Below are 15,881 nucleotides of genomic sequence, written 5' to 3'. Positions count from 1 at the left end.
CAGAGCTGCTAGGTTGTGATGTGATCGCCGATGTGCTTTGGACCTCTTCTGTTTCTGTCGACTCTGCGGTGGTACTCGTGCTTGATGTGCTCTTGGACGTGCTTGAGGGCAAGGCCTGTTGCGAGATCTCCATCGTGACCTCCGTCGTGCTCCCTGAGTCCTCACCATCGTCAACGATCAACGATACCTGAGAGCGATTGACAACAACCGTGGTGGTGAAATCTCCGGGTTCCCGGCCTCGAGCGGTATTCAGAGTAAGGCCCACTTTGGTGTCGACACAGTTATGCCCGTATATACCCTCGCCCAGGTAGATTAGTTCGCAAACTGTGTTGATAGAACCCGGACTTCAAGTGCGTGAGTTGGGCAAATGAGGTTGTATTAGGTAGAAGAAGTTTACGACTCACCACTGCAGTCTGTACCCATTTGTCAAACAGTCATTGTCGCATGTGTCCGTCTCGTCGAAACAGGTGGTGTAAAGGTGCGCCCAGCCACAAAACATACGGTTGATAGTGCCTGACTCCCAAGTGCAGGCCCCTCTAACGCAGGAATAGTACGTGGGCCCGTTTCCGTAGTATCCACAGGTCTCATCAGGAGCAATAGTGAGGGTGAGGGTACCAGAGATGAGGTCTTCCAGAGATTCGCTGTCCTGTCGCCGTCGGAGCTCACGGTCTGAACGCCATGGTTCGGTACCGGGCTCAGCAGCGACCAATGTGCGCGGGGGTAGAACCTGAGATGCCCCTTCTCGGATCAGAGCGACCCATACTAATCTCATGAGTTTGAACAGGTGCATCGCGGCAGTTCCCGTGTGGGGATGAAAGGATAGGATTTGGGACGAAATACCGGGCTCGTGAAAGCCTTTCGGCGCCACTAAATAGTCTTGATGCAGCATCTGTTGTAATGCTCCCCGGCAAGCCGGTCTGTGCCACCAAGACAGCCTAGCCAATCTACTGCTGTTAGACTTCTCGAGATGCAGTAGCTTGTCTGACCACCTGATGCATGCACACCAAAGTGGCTTGCACGAGCTGAAAGCTCCCGATTATTTATCAAACCAGTGACAACTTGTATAAATCGCCACATTTCGAGTCGTTGATGAATATTGGTCTGCCAAGACTGCACATAGGTTTCCGGGGTGTGACAAACTGCACAAAAGCCGACCATTTTCATCCTTCTTGTCATTGCATGTGTGCCATGTGACGGTCGATCACTGAAATCAGGCTGGCTCATGAAGGTCTTGGTTTGGCTATCGACGTGATGCTTGTTGTTTGAGCTGAATTTGTCTTAGTTACAGCAAGTTTGATAGATACCCGAGCGCCTCTTGACGACCACCCCCTAGGACTACTGGAACCGCTGCTTCAGATACTCCTCTAAGGCTGTGGGCTTTTTGGCATAGTCCAGGTTAGTCACCTCCTCGGCAGGGATGTCCCAAACGCCTCTAGAAACATTCAAAGCCACAGCCGGGGCAGCATAGTCCCAGTACCCGGCAAGGCCCTTTTCCTCGCGTGCTGCCTGAACCTCCTGTGCGATATCTTCCACACTGCCTGCGCGGACAACCTTGGCTTGGGTACCAGTGGCTTTGTGATATGCCGCCGCCAGCTCATCAAGGGTGACTTCTCCAGACCTGAACCTGAACACGCCACCTTTGCCCTCTTGGACATCCTTGTTGAACAGGAGCTCAACCGTCCAAGCAGCTGCGTCCTCCTGCGCAATCCACCAGAATTTGCGGTTTGGCTCATCACCCCAGTACTTCAGGGTTGGCACTTCGCCCGTCGTGTCGAATCCACCTGGTCCAAAGACAGTGAACAAGAGACTGTCAAAGAACCCATTGAAGATGTACACGGGCTTGATAGGGCTGGTCAAAGCGGCTTGGTGCTGAAAAGCGATATAAGCATCATAGTGCTCAAAGTCGCCAAACTTATTCTTGGTCCAGTCGTTGTTCCAAGACGCCGAGAAGAAGATCTTGACGCCTGCGCGTTCGGCAGCCCGGAGGAGGATGAGGTGGCCGTCAAGAACGAGCACATCTGTCGACATGTAGGCGCAGATGATAGCATCGACCCCCTGGACGGCCTTTTCGATGGCAGGAACGTCGTAGTAGGAGGTGCTCGTCACGAACGACTCGAGCTTGACGTCTTCTGGGACCTTGGACGCATCACGTCCTAGGCCACGGACTAAGAGGCCTCGAGCAATTGCTGCTCTGGCAAGGTGGGTGCCCATGTTTCCAGAGATACCAGGGATTAAGACGAGCATGTTGATGGTGAGAGTTATTTGCAGTGGGTGGTTGTTTGGGTGTTGTTGGTGCTGTTGTTGTGCTCTGGGACTGATCGAATACCTCTGTTCATTTATAAAGATCCCAATATACGCAATACACGAGGTATTTATAATCGCAAACGTTATTGCTCGAGGCTATACCGAAAACCTTCTGAATAACGTTGATTCTATACACGCCACCGGCCGAAGGTGGGGAAGATACGACACACGAGCCCGGGCCGTTGTTCTAAAAAAGACCGAATAACGTTGAACCCTTGTTAGGACGCGCGGCGGTGGACAAAAGTTTGAGGAAACTAATAAGTAGGATTTGTAATTTCCTATCTATCCTTGAAATATCTGATGTTTGGACGTGGAAATGGAGATATTCTCAATTAGAACCTTTTGTCCTTCGGACCCTTGAACAGCCCGATCCCAAGGAACTAACTTCCAACCACCAATCAAAGTCTCTGAGGATTTAAACTTCAATCACCAACGCTAACATGGCGTCATGCTCGCCGGAATTCTGCTGCCAACTGGACGCTTATTCATAGCTCTGCCTGCAGAAAAGCAGCATTAGAAATCCCCTTTACCATGTTTCCCGGGTCTGACAGCCGTGTTTGCGTTTCTTCGAAAAGAGAGGGTAGATTCGTATTTCTGAATGAAACCCCATCGAGAACTATGTCGGCTATCCCCTTGGCGCACAGGAACGCCTGCGGCATGCCGTGGCCCGTGAGCCCTGCCATGATGTACATGCCTTGGCGGTTCGGGATGGGTCCTACTCTGAGTAGGCGGTCGGATGAGTAGCCCATGACTAGGTTGTCGTATTAGATGTCGTATCTCCTTAACAGTCACCCATATATTGGTGGCTAGTGGCCATGATGACTTGCTTGGCGTGCACTGTTCCGCGTGGGGTCTCGATTACCCATGCTTCATCTTTCTTCACGTCGCGAGAGATGGAGATGGCAGAAGTGTTTGTATAAATGCTTACGCCCTGTGCGATAGCGTTGGCGAATACATGGTGGATGAGCTTATACGGCTAGACATGCCTTTTGCCCCTTTGACACTGCAGAGCTGGGGAAGTGTGGGGGTGCGCGTGGGTTGTTGTCGCTCTGGTATTTTACTGCTTTCCTTGCTCCTTCCCGGTTGTGACAGCTGAGATGACCTACGTCTCCGTTGTCGTTTGTGTGTATCTCTTTCTGGTATTGACTAGCTGGCTCTCGTATGACCGGAAGCACTTTACCTTCCCCGAGCTGGAGGAGATTGAGGGGAGGGAGCTCAACCAGGCTACACCCAGAACTGAATATGTCAAGTCATAGTTTACGACAAAGATGTTGTTGGGGATCAAGATTGGGGTGGAATTTGGTCCTTGGCTTTCTTTTTTTAGCTTGCCATGTATTTTAACATGACTTCTTCAGAAAATCCGGCTGCTGTATCATATAATCCCTATACAACTATGCCGTCTTCCGTGAAACGGCTTCCTTGTTGTCAGAGGATAGGATAGGAACCTCCACGTTGGTGATTTTAGACGCAGTGGAGAGGCTTTGAAAGATGAAATGGTTGATACCTTGGGGGATGGCAGCGTCAATGATGTTGCAGCCCATTTGTGACTCGGGGGGGCCGGCCTCGTTCTTGAAGTTGATGTCGTCCGAGTTGGTGCTTACCCATAGGCCCCAGCAGCCATTGAAGGCGGCATCAAGTTCCTTGGGGTTCCAGGAATTGGCTTTGACAACTTTAATACCGCTGCTGGCAGACTCTTTAGCTTTTCCTGTCGTAGGATCACGTGAGGTAACCCTAACGTGGAAGAGTTGGCTTTCTTGGAGAGCTGTGAAACGGCTCTGCCGATGTTTCTAGTACCGCCAACCACGGCGATGATTATGTTTTCCAAGGTAGTCACGCTGAAAATTGAGTAATTTCTCTTGGAACATGTCTTTGATTTAGGATGCAAAGCGGCAGGGGGAAAGAATAAGATGGTGAAAGTGATTGAGATGGCCGGGGCTAGGAGCACCAGATAGCTTAGGCTTATCGGGGGAGAAAGGGTGGCACACCCATTTATGAGGCGAAACGACGCGGAATCTCATGACTACCAATATGAATACTCTACAAGCGGGTGCATTGTATTATGGATAGCCGGTAAGAGCAGAGACAATAGGCAACGCACCAATCAACTCTAGACTTGCCGTTTATGGACACTACCCGAGTTCGGGGTATCTAGGCGGAGTCGCCCCTCTTTTGGCGCCGAGCCCCCCACTTGCCATCGGCCGGAGTGCCGTGGCTGCAACGGAGGGCCCCGAAAGGTTGAAGGGAAAGGTTGAATACCGGCAGTAGAAGGACATGGCCGCGGTCGCTTCCTGGCTGGCCCGATCGCCTGACTTGCCCGATCGCCTGACTTCTTAATTAGTCTCATAAGCGAGCGGCATGGAAACATTCTCGTTCTTGGCCGGCCTGATATATACCGGCCTACTTCCAACTCGTGCGTCTCAACTCCATCAAGCTGTCAATATCCATTATCCAGCCAATCTTTCCCTAGGTGTTCTTTCCACCAAACGAATCCTACCTCCCGCAGCCTCAAGGTCATCTCAAAACATCTGCCAAGATGGGATCCATCCCAGAAGTTCTGAACGTTGATGCCCTTGTCGTTGGAGCTGGCGTCGCCGGAATTTACTCCACCTATCGGCTCTCACGCGCCGGCCTCAATGTCCAGTGCATCGACATGGCTGGTGATGTCGGCGGCACCTGGTACTGGAATACATACCCAGGTGCCATGAGCGACACCGAAACATACCTCTATCGCTTTTCATGGGATAAGGAAGATCTTCGTTCTTATCCCTGGTCCAACCACTACATCTACCAGCCCGAGATCCTCGAATATCTACGCCACGTCGTCGAGCGCCATGATCTCCGCAAGTATATGCGATTCAATACTGAGATGGAAAAGGCTAGCTGGGATGACCAAAAGAACCTCTGGGTCATCTCTTGCTCTGGGGGCCTCGTTATCCACGCTCGTTATTTGGTCAACTGTCTGGGCCTCCTCTCTAAGCCCAACTACCCCGACATCCTGGGCATCTCATCCTTCGTCGGTGACCTCATCCATACGGCCAAATGGGACCACACAGTCGAGCTGCAAGGAAAGACGGTTGGCATCATTGGGAACGGGTCTACGGGCGTTCAGGTCATGACGGCCATCGCCCCCAAAGTCGGTCGTTTGGTCTCCTTCCAGCGACATCCCCAGTACTCGGTGCCTAGCGGACAGGGCCCTATTCCCACTGGCTATCGCGAAAAGATTAACCAAAAGTACGACCAGATCTGGAAGGACGTCTGGGCGTCGTCCACCGCGTTTGGAGTGCCAGAGGTAACAAGAAAGACCATGGAAGCCACGCCCGAAGAACGTCGACAGGGTTTCCAAGACGTCTGGGACCAAGGAAATGGCTTCCGGTTTATGTTCAGCGCATTTGGTGATCTGACGACAAACCTCGAAGCCAACGAAGAAGCCTGCAAGTTCCTGCGCAGTAAGATTGACGAGATAGTCAAGGATCCGCGCAAGGCCAATGCCCTCAAGCCACATGACCTCTATGCCCGAAGGCCACTTTGCGATACAGGCTATTACCAAATATTTAACCGCGACAATGTGGATATTGTCGACCTTCGGGAAACATCCATTGAGAGAATTGCCCCGGAAGGGATCAAGACAGCCGATGGCAACTTGCACCGTCTTGATGTGCTCATTTTCGCGACGGGATTCGACGCCATTGAAGGCAACTATCTTCGCATCCAGATCACCGGCAGGGATGGCAAATCGATTCAGAAACATTGGGAAGCAGGACCTACAGCTTACGGCGCCGTGGCCTGCTCTGGGTTTCCCAACATGTTTCTCGTCTCCGGGCCGCAAGGCGCGTTTGCAAATTTCCCAGTGGTTATCGAGAGCGAGATTGACTTCATCACCGAGTGCATCCTCCACTCGGAAAAGAAGGAGTCCCGTCGGGTCGAGGTGTCAGCCAAGGCCGAGCAGCAGTGGAGCGAGCTGTGCGACCAGCTTGTCGAGGGGTCGCTGTTCAAGACGACTGCAAGCTGGATCTTTGGCTCTAATGTCGAGGGACGCAAGTCGAGCACTAAGTTTTACTTTGGAGGGTTGAATCGCTATCGTGAGTGGACTGGGAAGGAGGCTGCTGCTGGTTTTCCCGACTTTTCGTGAACATGTCATTGGACCAAGACGTAACATGAGTAGACAGACACATAAGGCCAATTCCGATTTGTTCAAGACAAATTTGGTTCAAGATAAATTTGCTTTGTTGGCTCCGCTAAGTGCTGTGTAGGGAAGTCTGAGTTACCGGGGAACCCTGCTCCAAGCTCTGTCCATGTTGTGACACATACCGACCTGTGGACGGAGGGGAACCCTCTGTGTCATCCGGAGGAGGGGCATTTTGACTGGTATCGATGAATGCCGACTGCGGGGAAATGCTCACGCTCCGATATTCCCCCTCCCTACCGTTTCGAGTCTCGATACGATCTTGATAAACGCCCGCTTCCCCACTCACTTGGTTCATGTGCCCAGCCAAAATTATTACCGCTTTGGGACACATCGCGAGAGCCTCCAGTAAATCGCGTTTCAATGACCAAGTGCTCCAGCCGCAGCTGGTGACAACTATTTATCTCTCATCTAACCATGAAATCCCTGCTTCCCATCGACTGTCTATCTCGACAGACACCCTCTCTCACATTCACATCCTCTCAACTCTTCGCAAAACACAAGCATGACTTCCTCTTTATTTGCGACGCTGACAGCCCCCAACGGACGCTCATTCGAGCAGCCGCTTGGACTCTTCATCAACAATGAATGGCGCGCGGCAAAGTCAAACGACAGCATTTCTGTTGTGAGCCCGATGTAAGCCCCCTAATTTGCTCTTATTGACACGAAACACAACAGCTCACTAATACCGTCAACCCTTGATAGCAACGAGCAAGAAATCGTCAAGGTCCACGCGGCCGGTGACCAAGATGTCGATGACGCCGTCAAGGCAGCTCGGACAGCCTTTAAAGGCCCGTGGTCAAAGATTAGTGGCACAGAGCGTGGTGAGCTCTTGAGGAAGCTGGCCGATCTGGCTGAAGAGCAAACCGACACACTGGCTACGATTGACACTTGGAACAACGGTCAGTGATTACAAAGACGACTTGAACAATCACTGACCGATTCATACAGGAAAGCGTTTGTCTTCGGCAAAGGGCGACGTGAGCGAGCTTACCTCGGTACTTCGCTTTTATGCTGGATTCGCGGATAAGCTGTATGGCCAGGGTATGTCTGAAACTGCACACATCTCCTCCACATACTAACCCTCTTGTCTACAAAGTCATCAACACCACAGAGGGCAAGTTTGCATATACCAGCCGAGAACCTATTGGCGTGTGTGGTCAAATCATCCCCTGGAACTACCCTCTGGGTATGGCGGCCTGGAAGATGGGCCCCGCGCTGGCAGCTGGCAACACCATTGTCTTGAAGCCAGCAGAGCAGACGCCACTGTCTGTATTAGTCTTTGCTACCCTCATTGATAAGGCTGGCTTCCCTCCTGGCGTCATCAACATCGTTAACGGGTTCGGCCGTACTGCCGGTGCCAGCCTGGCTGGACACGTGGGGGTGGACAAGGTAGCCTTTACAGGATCGACCAACACTGGCAGAGAGATTATGAAGCTCGCAGCCACAAATCTCAAGGAAATTACCCTCGAGACGGGCGGAAAGTCTCCGCTTATCGTGTTTGAGGACGCCGAACTCGACAACGCCTCGAAATGGGCTCACTACGGCATCATGGCGAACCAAGGACAGATCTGCACTGCTACCAGCAGGATCCTTGTTTACGAAAAGATTTACGAAAAGTTCGTCGACCTTTTCGTTCAGCAGGTCAAGCAGACCTCCAAGGTGGGCGATCCTTTCGAGGAGGGGACCTTCCAAGGTCCCCAGGTTAGCAAGGCCCAGTACGATCGGGTCTTGTCGTACATCGAAGAGGGCAAGAAAGAAGGTGCTACGCTTAGCTTTGGTGGAAAACCTCATCAGGGCGTCAACGGAAAGGGATTCTTCGTTGAGCCCGCAGTATTCACTGATGTCAAGGACAACATGAAGATCTATCGCGAGGAAGTCTTTGGGCCTCTAGTTACCATCAGCTCCTTCTCGACCGAGGACGAAGCCATTGAGCGTGCTAATGATACTTTCTATGGCCTCGGCGCTGCCATCTTTACAGAAAACATCACACGCGCACACGAAGTTGCCAAGAGGATCGAGGCTGGAAGTGAGTTGTAACCCGCCCCTCTTCTAAGGCGACTACTGACCAGAATTTCACAGTGGTTTGGATCAACAGCAGCAACGACTCTGACTTCCGCATCCCCTTTGGAGGCGTGAAGCAGAGTGGAATTGGTAGAGAGTTGGGTGAAGCTGGCATCACGGCTTATACTACTGTGAAAGCTGTACATGTCAACCTCGGCAACCGGCTGTGAGACAAAAGCCACCTATAAAAGGCTCAAAGCAAACGGTTGGTGGACACGAGTGGGATTCTGTGGGATCCTGCACTAAAATGGGGCTGCCATTCCTGCCTAGCTGTGCCTAGAGGGCTAGGATAGACATGTACTCAGAGACTGCCGAGAGAATAAAAGATCTATGTGCTTCAAGTGGATCGCAAATGAATTCTTAGTTGCACTTGTCACTCAAGAAGAATTGGTGATGACAGGTGCCGTCACACTTGATCACCTTGGAAAACCCGTGTTGGACGGTTAGGTACCATACACTCTCTTAAAGAGACTAGCTAATTTCATTCGAGATCTTTTCAGTCTAATATTAACCGCTGCATCCTCTTGGTCACCCTTGTCTCGCTTTCTGCCTCTGCTAGCAGCGTACAAAGAGAAATCTTCGTCATTATCGGTGCTGTTATGCTCACTCAGAGCATCCTCTTCGCCGTCCAAGCAGAGGTCTCGTTGCCGTCTGATGAGCCTTGGGTCTCTTTCGATTACAACCGGAAAGTGCGTGCCTGAGCCGTCGGGAATGTTTGCGTTATGAATGACGATTTTGACGCTGTCGGTTTCTGATTCTGGGAGCATTATCTGTGCTTTGCTTGCAGAAGAACTAGCGAAGTCCGGAAGGGTCGCTACTTAAAGGACGTCCCTCGGTGGGCCATCGGTTTGTGACACTTCCAGTTGAAGGGCGCCTCGTGATAGCCGGGTTGAAAGAGCCACGGATGTCCCAGAATAATCCGAGTCACTGGTTGCCATGCAGCAAACTCTTCAAGTATGGGGACCTAAAACTTATTGGTCCAAGGCGGCTCGAAGAACGCCAATGAAAGCCTCAGGCTGAAACATGCTGCTTCGTACTTCGCATCCCGTACTCGCGCAGTGTCCGAACCCGAGGTTAAGGCGAAGCATCGACTTCAGCAAGGCTCACTTACGTTAAGCGCAATGGTCCCCTCACACAGCGCTTACGCGGGACATGGAGACTCGCCTCGTTCAGGGGCAATTGCGTGTCGCAAGCAGCTGTCAATAAAGTCCAGCTGGCCTTTTCGAGATACCCTCGGTAAATCTCTTCTTCTCAAGACTCTCTCTACATTCATTTCAACTTTCGCTCTTTCATTCCTTTCTTACAATCTCTTTCAACGCTGGATTTCGCTCCCCACTCTCAATCGTGCCTGGATCAGAGTCGAGTGGCGATGCCATCTTTACGCTCTACCGATATGACCCCTCCATGGCTGGGGCGGTCATTTTCATAGTTCTTTTCATAGCAATCACAGGATTAAATGTGTATCAGTTGATTGTGACCAAGACGTGGTTCTTTACCTGCTTTGTTATTGGTGGTTTCAGTACGCATTTCCTACTTTTCGCCTGTTTAATTAAGAGACTAACCGCCAGCTAGTGCAAATCATTGGCTATATTGGTGCAAGTATCTCCAAAATCACATTCACTGACCGTCACTCTGACCTTGTCGTAGCAAGCATATACATGATTCTTGGGCGCATAATTCTTGTTACAGATGAGGAAAGCTGTTCTCCAATTCGGAGAATATAACTGACTAAACTCTTTGTCTTCGGAAACGTCATGTCATTTGTTCTCCAAGGCGCAGGCAAGTCCTTTCCATTTTCCACTTGTCCGTATGCCAGATCTCTAACAATGGGTTGAAGGTGGTGGGTGGTATGATGGCCGTAGGTACCCTCGATACCCCCCACAATGGTGAACGCATCGTCATAATCGGCCTTGTTGTCCAGCTCGTCTTTTTTTTTCTCTTCGCCGTTACCGCTTCCATGTATTATACATTGCAGCTGGTCTGATCATGATTCGATCCTTGTTTCGACTTTTCGAGTACGCTCAAGGCAACTCAGGCTATCTTATCTCTCACGAACCCTACTTGTTTATCTTTGACAGCGTTTTGATGTTTCTGACAATGGTACTGCTTGCATGGGAGCACCCAAGCCAGCTGAACGCCCAGTTGCAAGGAGGGGGGACTGCTGTGAGACGGGGCATTCAGTTGTACCGGGAGAAGTGATTTCACAGAGTTCCTTGATGCCCGGCGACACAAAGGTTGGTCTTGCCGTCAGGATATCTCCAACTATATTTTTATAGTCATCGGAACGGGTAATGTGTCTCATGGGTCCCATAACGGCACCCATCACAACTTGGCTTGTTTGTAAAGGGGACAGAGAGGGTGCGAGCCATTGGTTAAAAGTCTTGGAAAGAGCTGCACCACAAGCTTCAGCATTGAGCTGGTCTATGCTAGCGGAAGGTGATGGGGGAGCAGGGCGATATATGGAGAGGAGGGGGGGAGTCTTTGACGCCAATCATTCGGAAAGATTGCATGCACTCCTTATAAGTGCTGCTTATGGAGGCGGCTCAGTCAATAGACCCGATCTCTAATGTGTGCCACGCCCTTGACTATTCAGCTGGTCAAGGAGGTCTCGACTTAGAGTGCTTATGTATGGGGGGCCACCCTCCCATTGACCAAACAAAACACACCCGTTCCAGCCCAACTTGCAAGATCGCCACCGACCAGCCCAAAGAGGAAGGCCGGTCGATATGATCAGCACCATCTTTATTTGGAGGACAAGCAGGTTGTTGGTTCAATGTTGCCTCCAAGACCTCAGATGTAGCATCTGAATCAAGTCATAATGAAAGCTTGGCTCTTTGACCATAGCTACTCTCCCGCAAACTTAAAAAGCTCCTCGGACTTTCAGCCCAATGATCTGATCGCCATCGTCCCCCTCAATCTCCTCCTCTGCCCCTTTCCCCTTTCGTGGCGCATGTTAGCGTGGCCAGCTGACTCCCCAAGCACTCGGAACCCCACGACGTGGCGGCACCAGATTGACCAACGGTGCAGTGGCGGCTGACATGTTCGGGGACTGCTAGCAAATGCCGTGTAAGGCCTGGGAAATGGTCCCCGAGTGTGGCTGAGATTGATAACTGAGGCCCTTGCAGCACCGCCAAGTTTCTTTCGTAGCTAGAGAGGTGACTTCTATTCGGAAATGTGTTACCCCTCTTAGTCTTGATACCGATAGACAGGAACGTATATGTAAGGGAGCCTTGTTTGGAGGATTTGCAAAGTATATAGAGTTTCCTCTCCTTGGCCCTACATAGTGGCGCCCTCCATCTCTCCCGCTACACTTGCCCTTATTCGAACATCAAATATGCGTCACCTGACGGAGATTGCTTTACGCGGCAGTGACATTCTATAGTTTACTACCAACACTCGATCAAGCAAGTTTCTTTTCAACCCTCTTTCAACATTTGTGCCTCATTCCTTGGTTGCCGTCCAACCCGGTGGCGCGTTCCGGGCCCTTGGAGTTGGCTGCACCGTTGAGTCTAGCCACAAGCCTCCTCAGCAATGGCGCCTGTACCTGAAAGTCTGGCTCAACTCTAGCGCTACATTCCGCAAATCAACTTCGTAGATTGCCGAAAGAGGCTTGCTAGCTGCCACGAAGCGTCAATATGAGATCACGGTGTGCCCCTGGCTTGCTGGCGGTTGAGATGCGATCCGAGACTAGCTATTGAACGCCAGCTGGCGTCTGCTTGCCAATTTAGGGAGGGGATAGAAGCTTGAGGCCCAATAGCTTGGTTTGGGTTGTCGATCTGAGTCTCGGCCCCTCGGGCTTGCCTGCAGGGCTGAAAAAGTGTGGGTGATCTGGGCGAGGGATTAAAGAGATGGGAGCTATATAATCCCTCGCTTTTACCTGGTGAATTGCTTTACTTCTCTGGTGACTCAATACTGTCCTTGGCACACACATTCGCTTCTTCTTCCTCCTCGTCAATCGCTCATCATGAAGTTCACATCCGCTCTCGGAGGTCTCCTCCTCCTCGGCAGCGTCTCCGCCTCGCCAGTTGCCGATGATTCTGGTCTTCAAGGTAAGTACCGAGACAAGCATCTCCACCTAAGACATTGCTAACTTCTGCAGCCCGTGGCAAGTGTCAGTACAAGGACAAGACCTGCTGTGCACCTGACAAGGACAACATCGCCGACTACGGACGCACCGGCTACTACCCCTACCGTCAGACCATCTACGTCAAGGCGCACAAGAGCATCCAGGCCGCCATTAACAAGGCCCATGCCGGTGACAAGATCGTCGTCGCTGCCGGCATCTACGCCGAGCAGATCACCATCAGCAAGGATGGCATCGAGCTCGTCGGCAAGAAGGGCGCCGTCATTGTCCCCCCCAAGAAGTTCAAGAAGAACACTTGCTCTGGCCTGAGCGGCCCCAAGACTGAGGCCGGAATCTGCGTCACTGGTCGTGGTGTTCAGTTGGAGAAGTTCATCACCGAGCACCGCAGGGTTCTCGGTGTCAAGACCAAGACCCAAGATGTTTCCGTGAGCGGCTTTGAGGTCCGCAAGTTCTCGGGCCTCAACATCGCCGTCGTGGGCTGCAAGAACACCCACATCACTGGCAACACTCTCACCGATGGTGGCAAGTATGGTACTCTTACTGCCGGCTCGGTCAAGACCTTGGTCCAAGGTAACAAGGTCTCCAACACGGGACTTGGACCCATCGCTATCTGCATGGATAACTTCTCCGACGTCCTCGTCAAGGACAACAACGTCGCCAACCACAACGTCGGTCTCTGTGTCCAGACTGATGGTGCTGATGTTCAGTACAACAGGGTCACGCAGAGCTGCGTCGGCATCTTTGCCGACCCCGGAACCAAGAATGCCAAGATCCGTCACAACTACGTCGGCCCTTCCAACCCCAAGTGTGACGGTGCTGCTGGAATCATCCTTGACGGTACCATCGGAGTCAAGGTCACCGACAACGTTGTTGAAGGCCAGCACAAGAACCAGGCTGCCACAGCTATCGTTCTCGTCGATGACCCCTGTGTCCAGACTGGCCCCAACGTCCAGCTTGCTTGCCTGAAGCTCAAGAAGCCTGCCATTGCCACCAACAACATCTTTATTCGCAATACTTTCCGTGACAACGACTTGGATATCTACACCAACACTACCGGCAAGGGCAACGTGTTCAAGTGCAACGACTGCAAGACCTCGTTCCCTATTTTCGATCAGTGCAAGTTGTAAAAGCGCAACAGGGAGAAACGGGGTGGAGATGACAGGGAGGACTATTGTACAAAGATTGACATGACGTGTGGTTCTTGTTAAAAAAGTGTATACATAGCATAGGTATCTAATCGAGGAACTTGAGTCTTTGTGAAAAAGAAACTATCATCCGTGTGCTTCCCCGATGGTCAAGTGAGTTCTTTCAACTGTTGCGCGGGGAGCAGATGACGCTCTGGGATGACGACGCGTGGCTGAGATCCAAGTCGACCTCAGGATTCATACATCTATTTTCAGCGCATATGAGGTCGAGGCCGCAAGTAGCCGCCCTCAGCAAAAAACACAAAAATATAACCAACTTCATCGTCAAGGTAAACCTTCCGGCCACTCCGATCTATTGATCATTGGTAGAGACGACTACAAGTAAGCATAGCCTTATGGGACGTCGCATCTTTCTCAACGTTACGTTGTAAATGCCGAGCGGCATATGGGATCTCATCAACATGCCATCTTATGTCATCTCGAGGATGGACAACATCGTGTCATACGATCTGCAGCTGACGGACCTCCGTAGGCCGTGCATTATGACCTCTGATTGGCCTCGCATCATTTCTCCGACGGCCATACGAACAATGATCTGCATTCCCGACTCCACAAAACCTCGTTTAAGCCCAGTAGGATCGTCCATCCGTCGGAGTTTTTTGAAACAGATTCTGGGGACGGAATCAGCTGGACCGCTACTCTCAACCAGTCTCGTGGTTCATGTCCTTTATTCGCAGACGATTCGTACATAGCATTGCTCGTAAAGGTGCACAGACTAGGCACAAGTCACTTTGCGTCAGAAAGACATGGGGGTCTGGCGGCACGTTGAGCCTCCTTTGGGCATGGGTGCCTTGACTATGCAAAGTGTGGATTCTATTATTAGTTGTAAGTCGTACGGAGTGTATTTTCATCATCACAGCCACGATGTTGTCAGACTATATAAGAAAGCCTCCAGAACTTCAAATCTGGACTTCATTCGAACAAGCTCATCAATCACACTACAACACAAGCCAGGAACTTCCAGCTAATCTCCACGCCTCAACTTCAACCTTCACCAACAAACTCACCACCATCATGCATTTCACAAGTATCGTCACCGGAGCTGCCGCTCTCTTTGCCTCCGCCTCCATGGCTCAGCCAACTGCCCGCCAGGCTCCCGTGGCCTACGCCAACGTCATGGTCTACAACTCTGCCGACCACAGTCAACAGCCCGTCAGAATTCCCTTTGGCCAGCTCACCAGCCTGGACCAGTACAAGATCACCAAGCTTGATCTTATCAGCCTCAGCGTTAACATTCCCGACATTCCGTCTCCTAATGTCAAGGACGTCGTCTGCCAGCGCTACAACGACAAGTACGGTGTCCAGCTTGGAAGCACTGAGTTCACCTACGAAAACCCTGCTCTCATCAGCACCAACCCCGTTGAGTTTGGCTGGGTTCTGTGCTACGTCAGGGGCAAGTCTTCTTAAACGCGCTGAGCGGTGATTAGATGGTTCGGTATTGGGTATTAGACGGGACAGGCAACATTTGAGGAGCAGTTATGATTCGGATCGCATTATGCCAGGCCTTCCTGACTAGTTGATTTTATTTTGTCTTAGAGTAAATTGTCTATAGATTTCTAATTGCATCGTCGTCGTCTATAAAGTTAAATGCCTTTTACTTAGTGGCAGAAGACATTCAAACGCTCATAGTAAAACTCAAATGCGCCCCGCTGAAAAGATTCTGGGGGCCCTGGTAATATGATCCGCGTATTTATCTCAGCTTTAAGTCACCTTTCATCAGCTTCAACCGTAGAAACCAGGCCTCGAACGAACAATTTCCACAGTGGCCAAAGAAAATCGATCCGTAAAAAGAGTACAAATAACAACCGTATCCGAAATAGCATAAGGAGGAAGACGACGGGACATGAACGCTTACAGGGTACCAATCTATCGAGGTTGGGTAATCGTCCTGCTCGTTCTTCGACCAATGCTACAAAGCAATGCATCCATGTGAATCCCCAGATCTATGACGGAGTGGGCGATCGGCAGGCCCCTGTCCGCTAACTTTTTAGCTCTCAGGGGCACTCCCCTGGCAGCTTGTTGGGTCTAACGTTCTATGCTT

At 51.2% G+C, this 15,881-nt stretch overlaps 6 protein-coding genes across 6 annotated transcripts; 4 read left to right on the top strand and 2 right to left on the bottom strand.

Annotated features, from left to right (window-relative positions):
* Nucleotides 1–1,578: 1,578 nt before the first annotated feature.
* On the bottom strand, nt 1,579–2,244 carry NECHADRAFT_7231 (uncharacterized protein; the record flags this gene model as incomplete). Its single annotated transcript, XM_003043506.1, has 1 exon — nt 1,579–2,244. A coding segment is annotated over one exon (666 nt), but the record flags the coding sequence as incomplete, so codon positions are not given.
* A 1,451-nt stretch (nt 2,245–3,695) lies between these two features.
* NECHADRAFT_88307 (uncharacterized protein) lies at nt 3,696–4,169 on the bottom strand (the record flags this gene model as incomplete). Its single annotated transcript, XM_003043505.1, has 2 exons — nt 3,696–4,009; nt 4,106–4,169. 2 exons carry the CDS (start codon nt 4,167–4,169, stop codon nt 3,696–3,698), a joined length of 378 nt encoding a protein of 125 aa, XP_003043551.1.
* A 668-nt stretch (nt 4,170–4,837) lies between these two features.
* Nucleotides 4,838–6,433, top strand: NECHADRAFT_54743 (uncharacterized protein; the record flags this gene model as incomplete). The annotated part of the gene is made up of 1 exon (XM_003043620.1): nt 4,838–6,433. One exon carries the CDS (start codon nt 4,838–4,840, stop codon nt 6,431–6,433), a length of 1,596 nt encoding a protein of 531 aa, XP_003043666.1.
* A 559-nt stretch (nt 6,434–6,992) lies between these two features.
* NECHADRAFT_98069 (uncharacterized protein) lies at nt 6,993–8,721 on the top strand (the record flags this gene model as incomplete). Its single annotated transcript, XM_003043619.1, has 5 exons — nt 6,993–7,123; nt 7,193–7,389; nt 7,439–7,531; nt 7,587–8,516; nt 8,570–8,721. The coding sequence occupies 5 exons, from the start codon at nt 6,993–6,995 to the stop codon at nt 8,719–8,721; spliced, it is 1,503 nt and encodes a 500-aa protein (XP_003043665.1).
* Nucleotides 8,722–12,515: 3,794 nt separating this feature from the next.
* On the top strand, nt 12,516–13,762 carry NECHADRAFT_88304 (uncharacterized protein; the record flags this gene model as incomplete). The annotated part of the gene is made up of 2 exons (XM_003043618.1): nt 12,516–12,600; nt 12,651–13,762. The coding sequence occupies 2 exons, from the start codon at nt 12,516–12,518 to the stop codon at nt 13,760–13,762; spliced, it is 1,197 nt and encodes a 398-aa protein (XP_003043664.1).
* Nucleotides 13,763–14,783: 1,021 nt separating this feature from the next.
* On the top strand, nt 14,784–15,419 carry NECHADRAFT_73183 (uncharacterized protein). The gene has a single exon (XM_003043617.1). The coding sequence runs from the start codon at nt 14,855–14,857 to the stop codon at nt 15,245–15,247; it is 393 nt and encodes a 130-aa protein (XP_003043663.1). The 5' UTR covers nt 14,784–14,854; the 3' UTR covers nt 15,248–15,419.
* Nucleotides 15,420–15,881: the final 462 nt, after the last annotated feature.

This window comes from Fusarium vanettenii (genome assembly GCF_000151355.1).
Source record: "Fusarium vanettenii 77-13-4 chromosome 13 genomic scaffold NECHAsca_28_chr13_5_0, whole genome shotgun sequence".
Lineage (NCBI taxonomy): Eukaryota > Fungi > Ascomycota > Sordariomycetes > Hypocreales > Nectriaceae > Fusarium > Fusarium vanettenii.
Note: the sequence above shows the minus strand (reverse complement) of the source record. Positions and strands in the feature narration are given on the sequence as shown.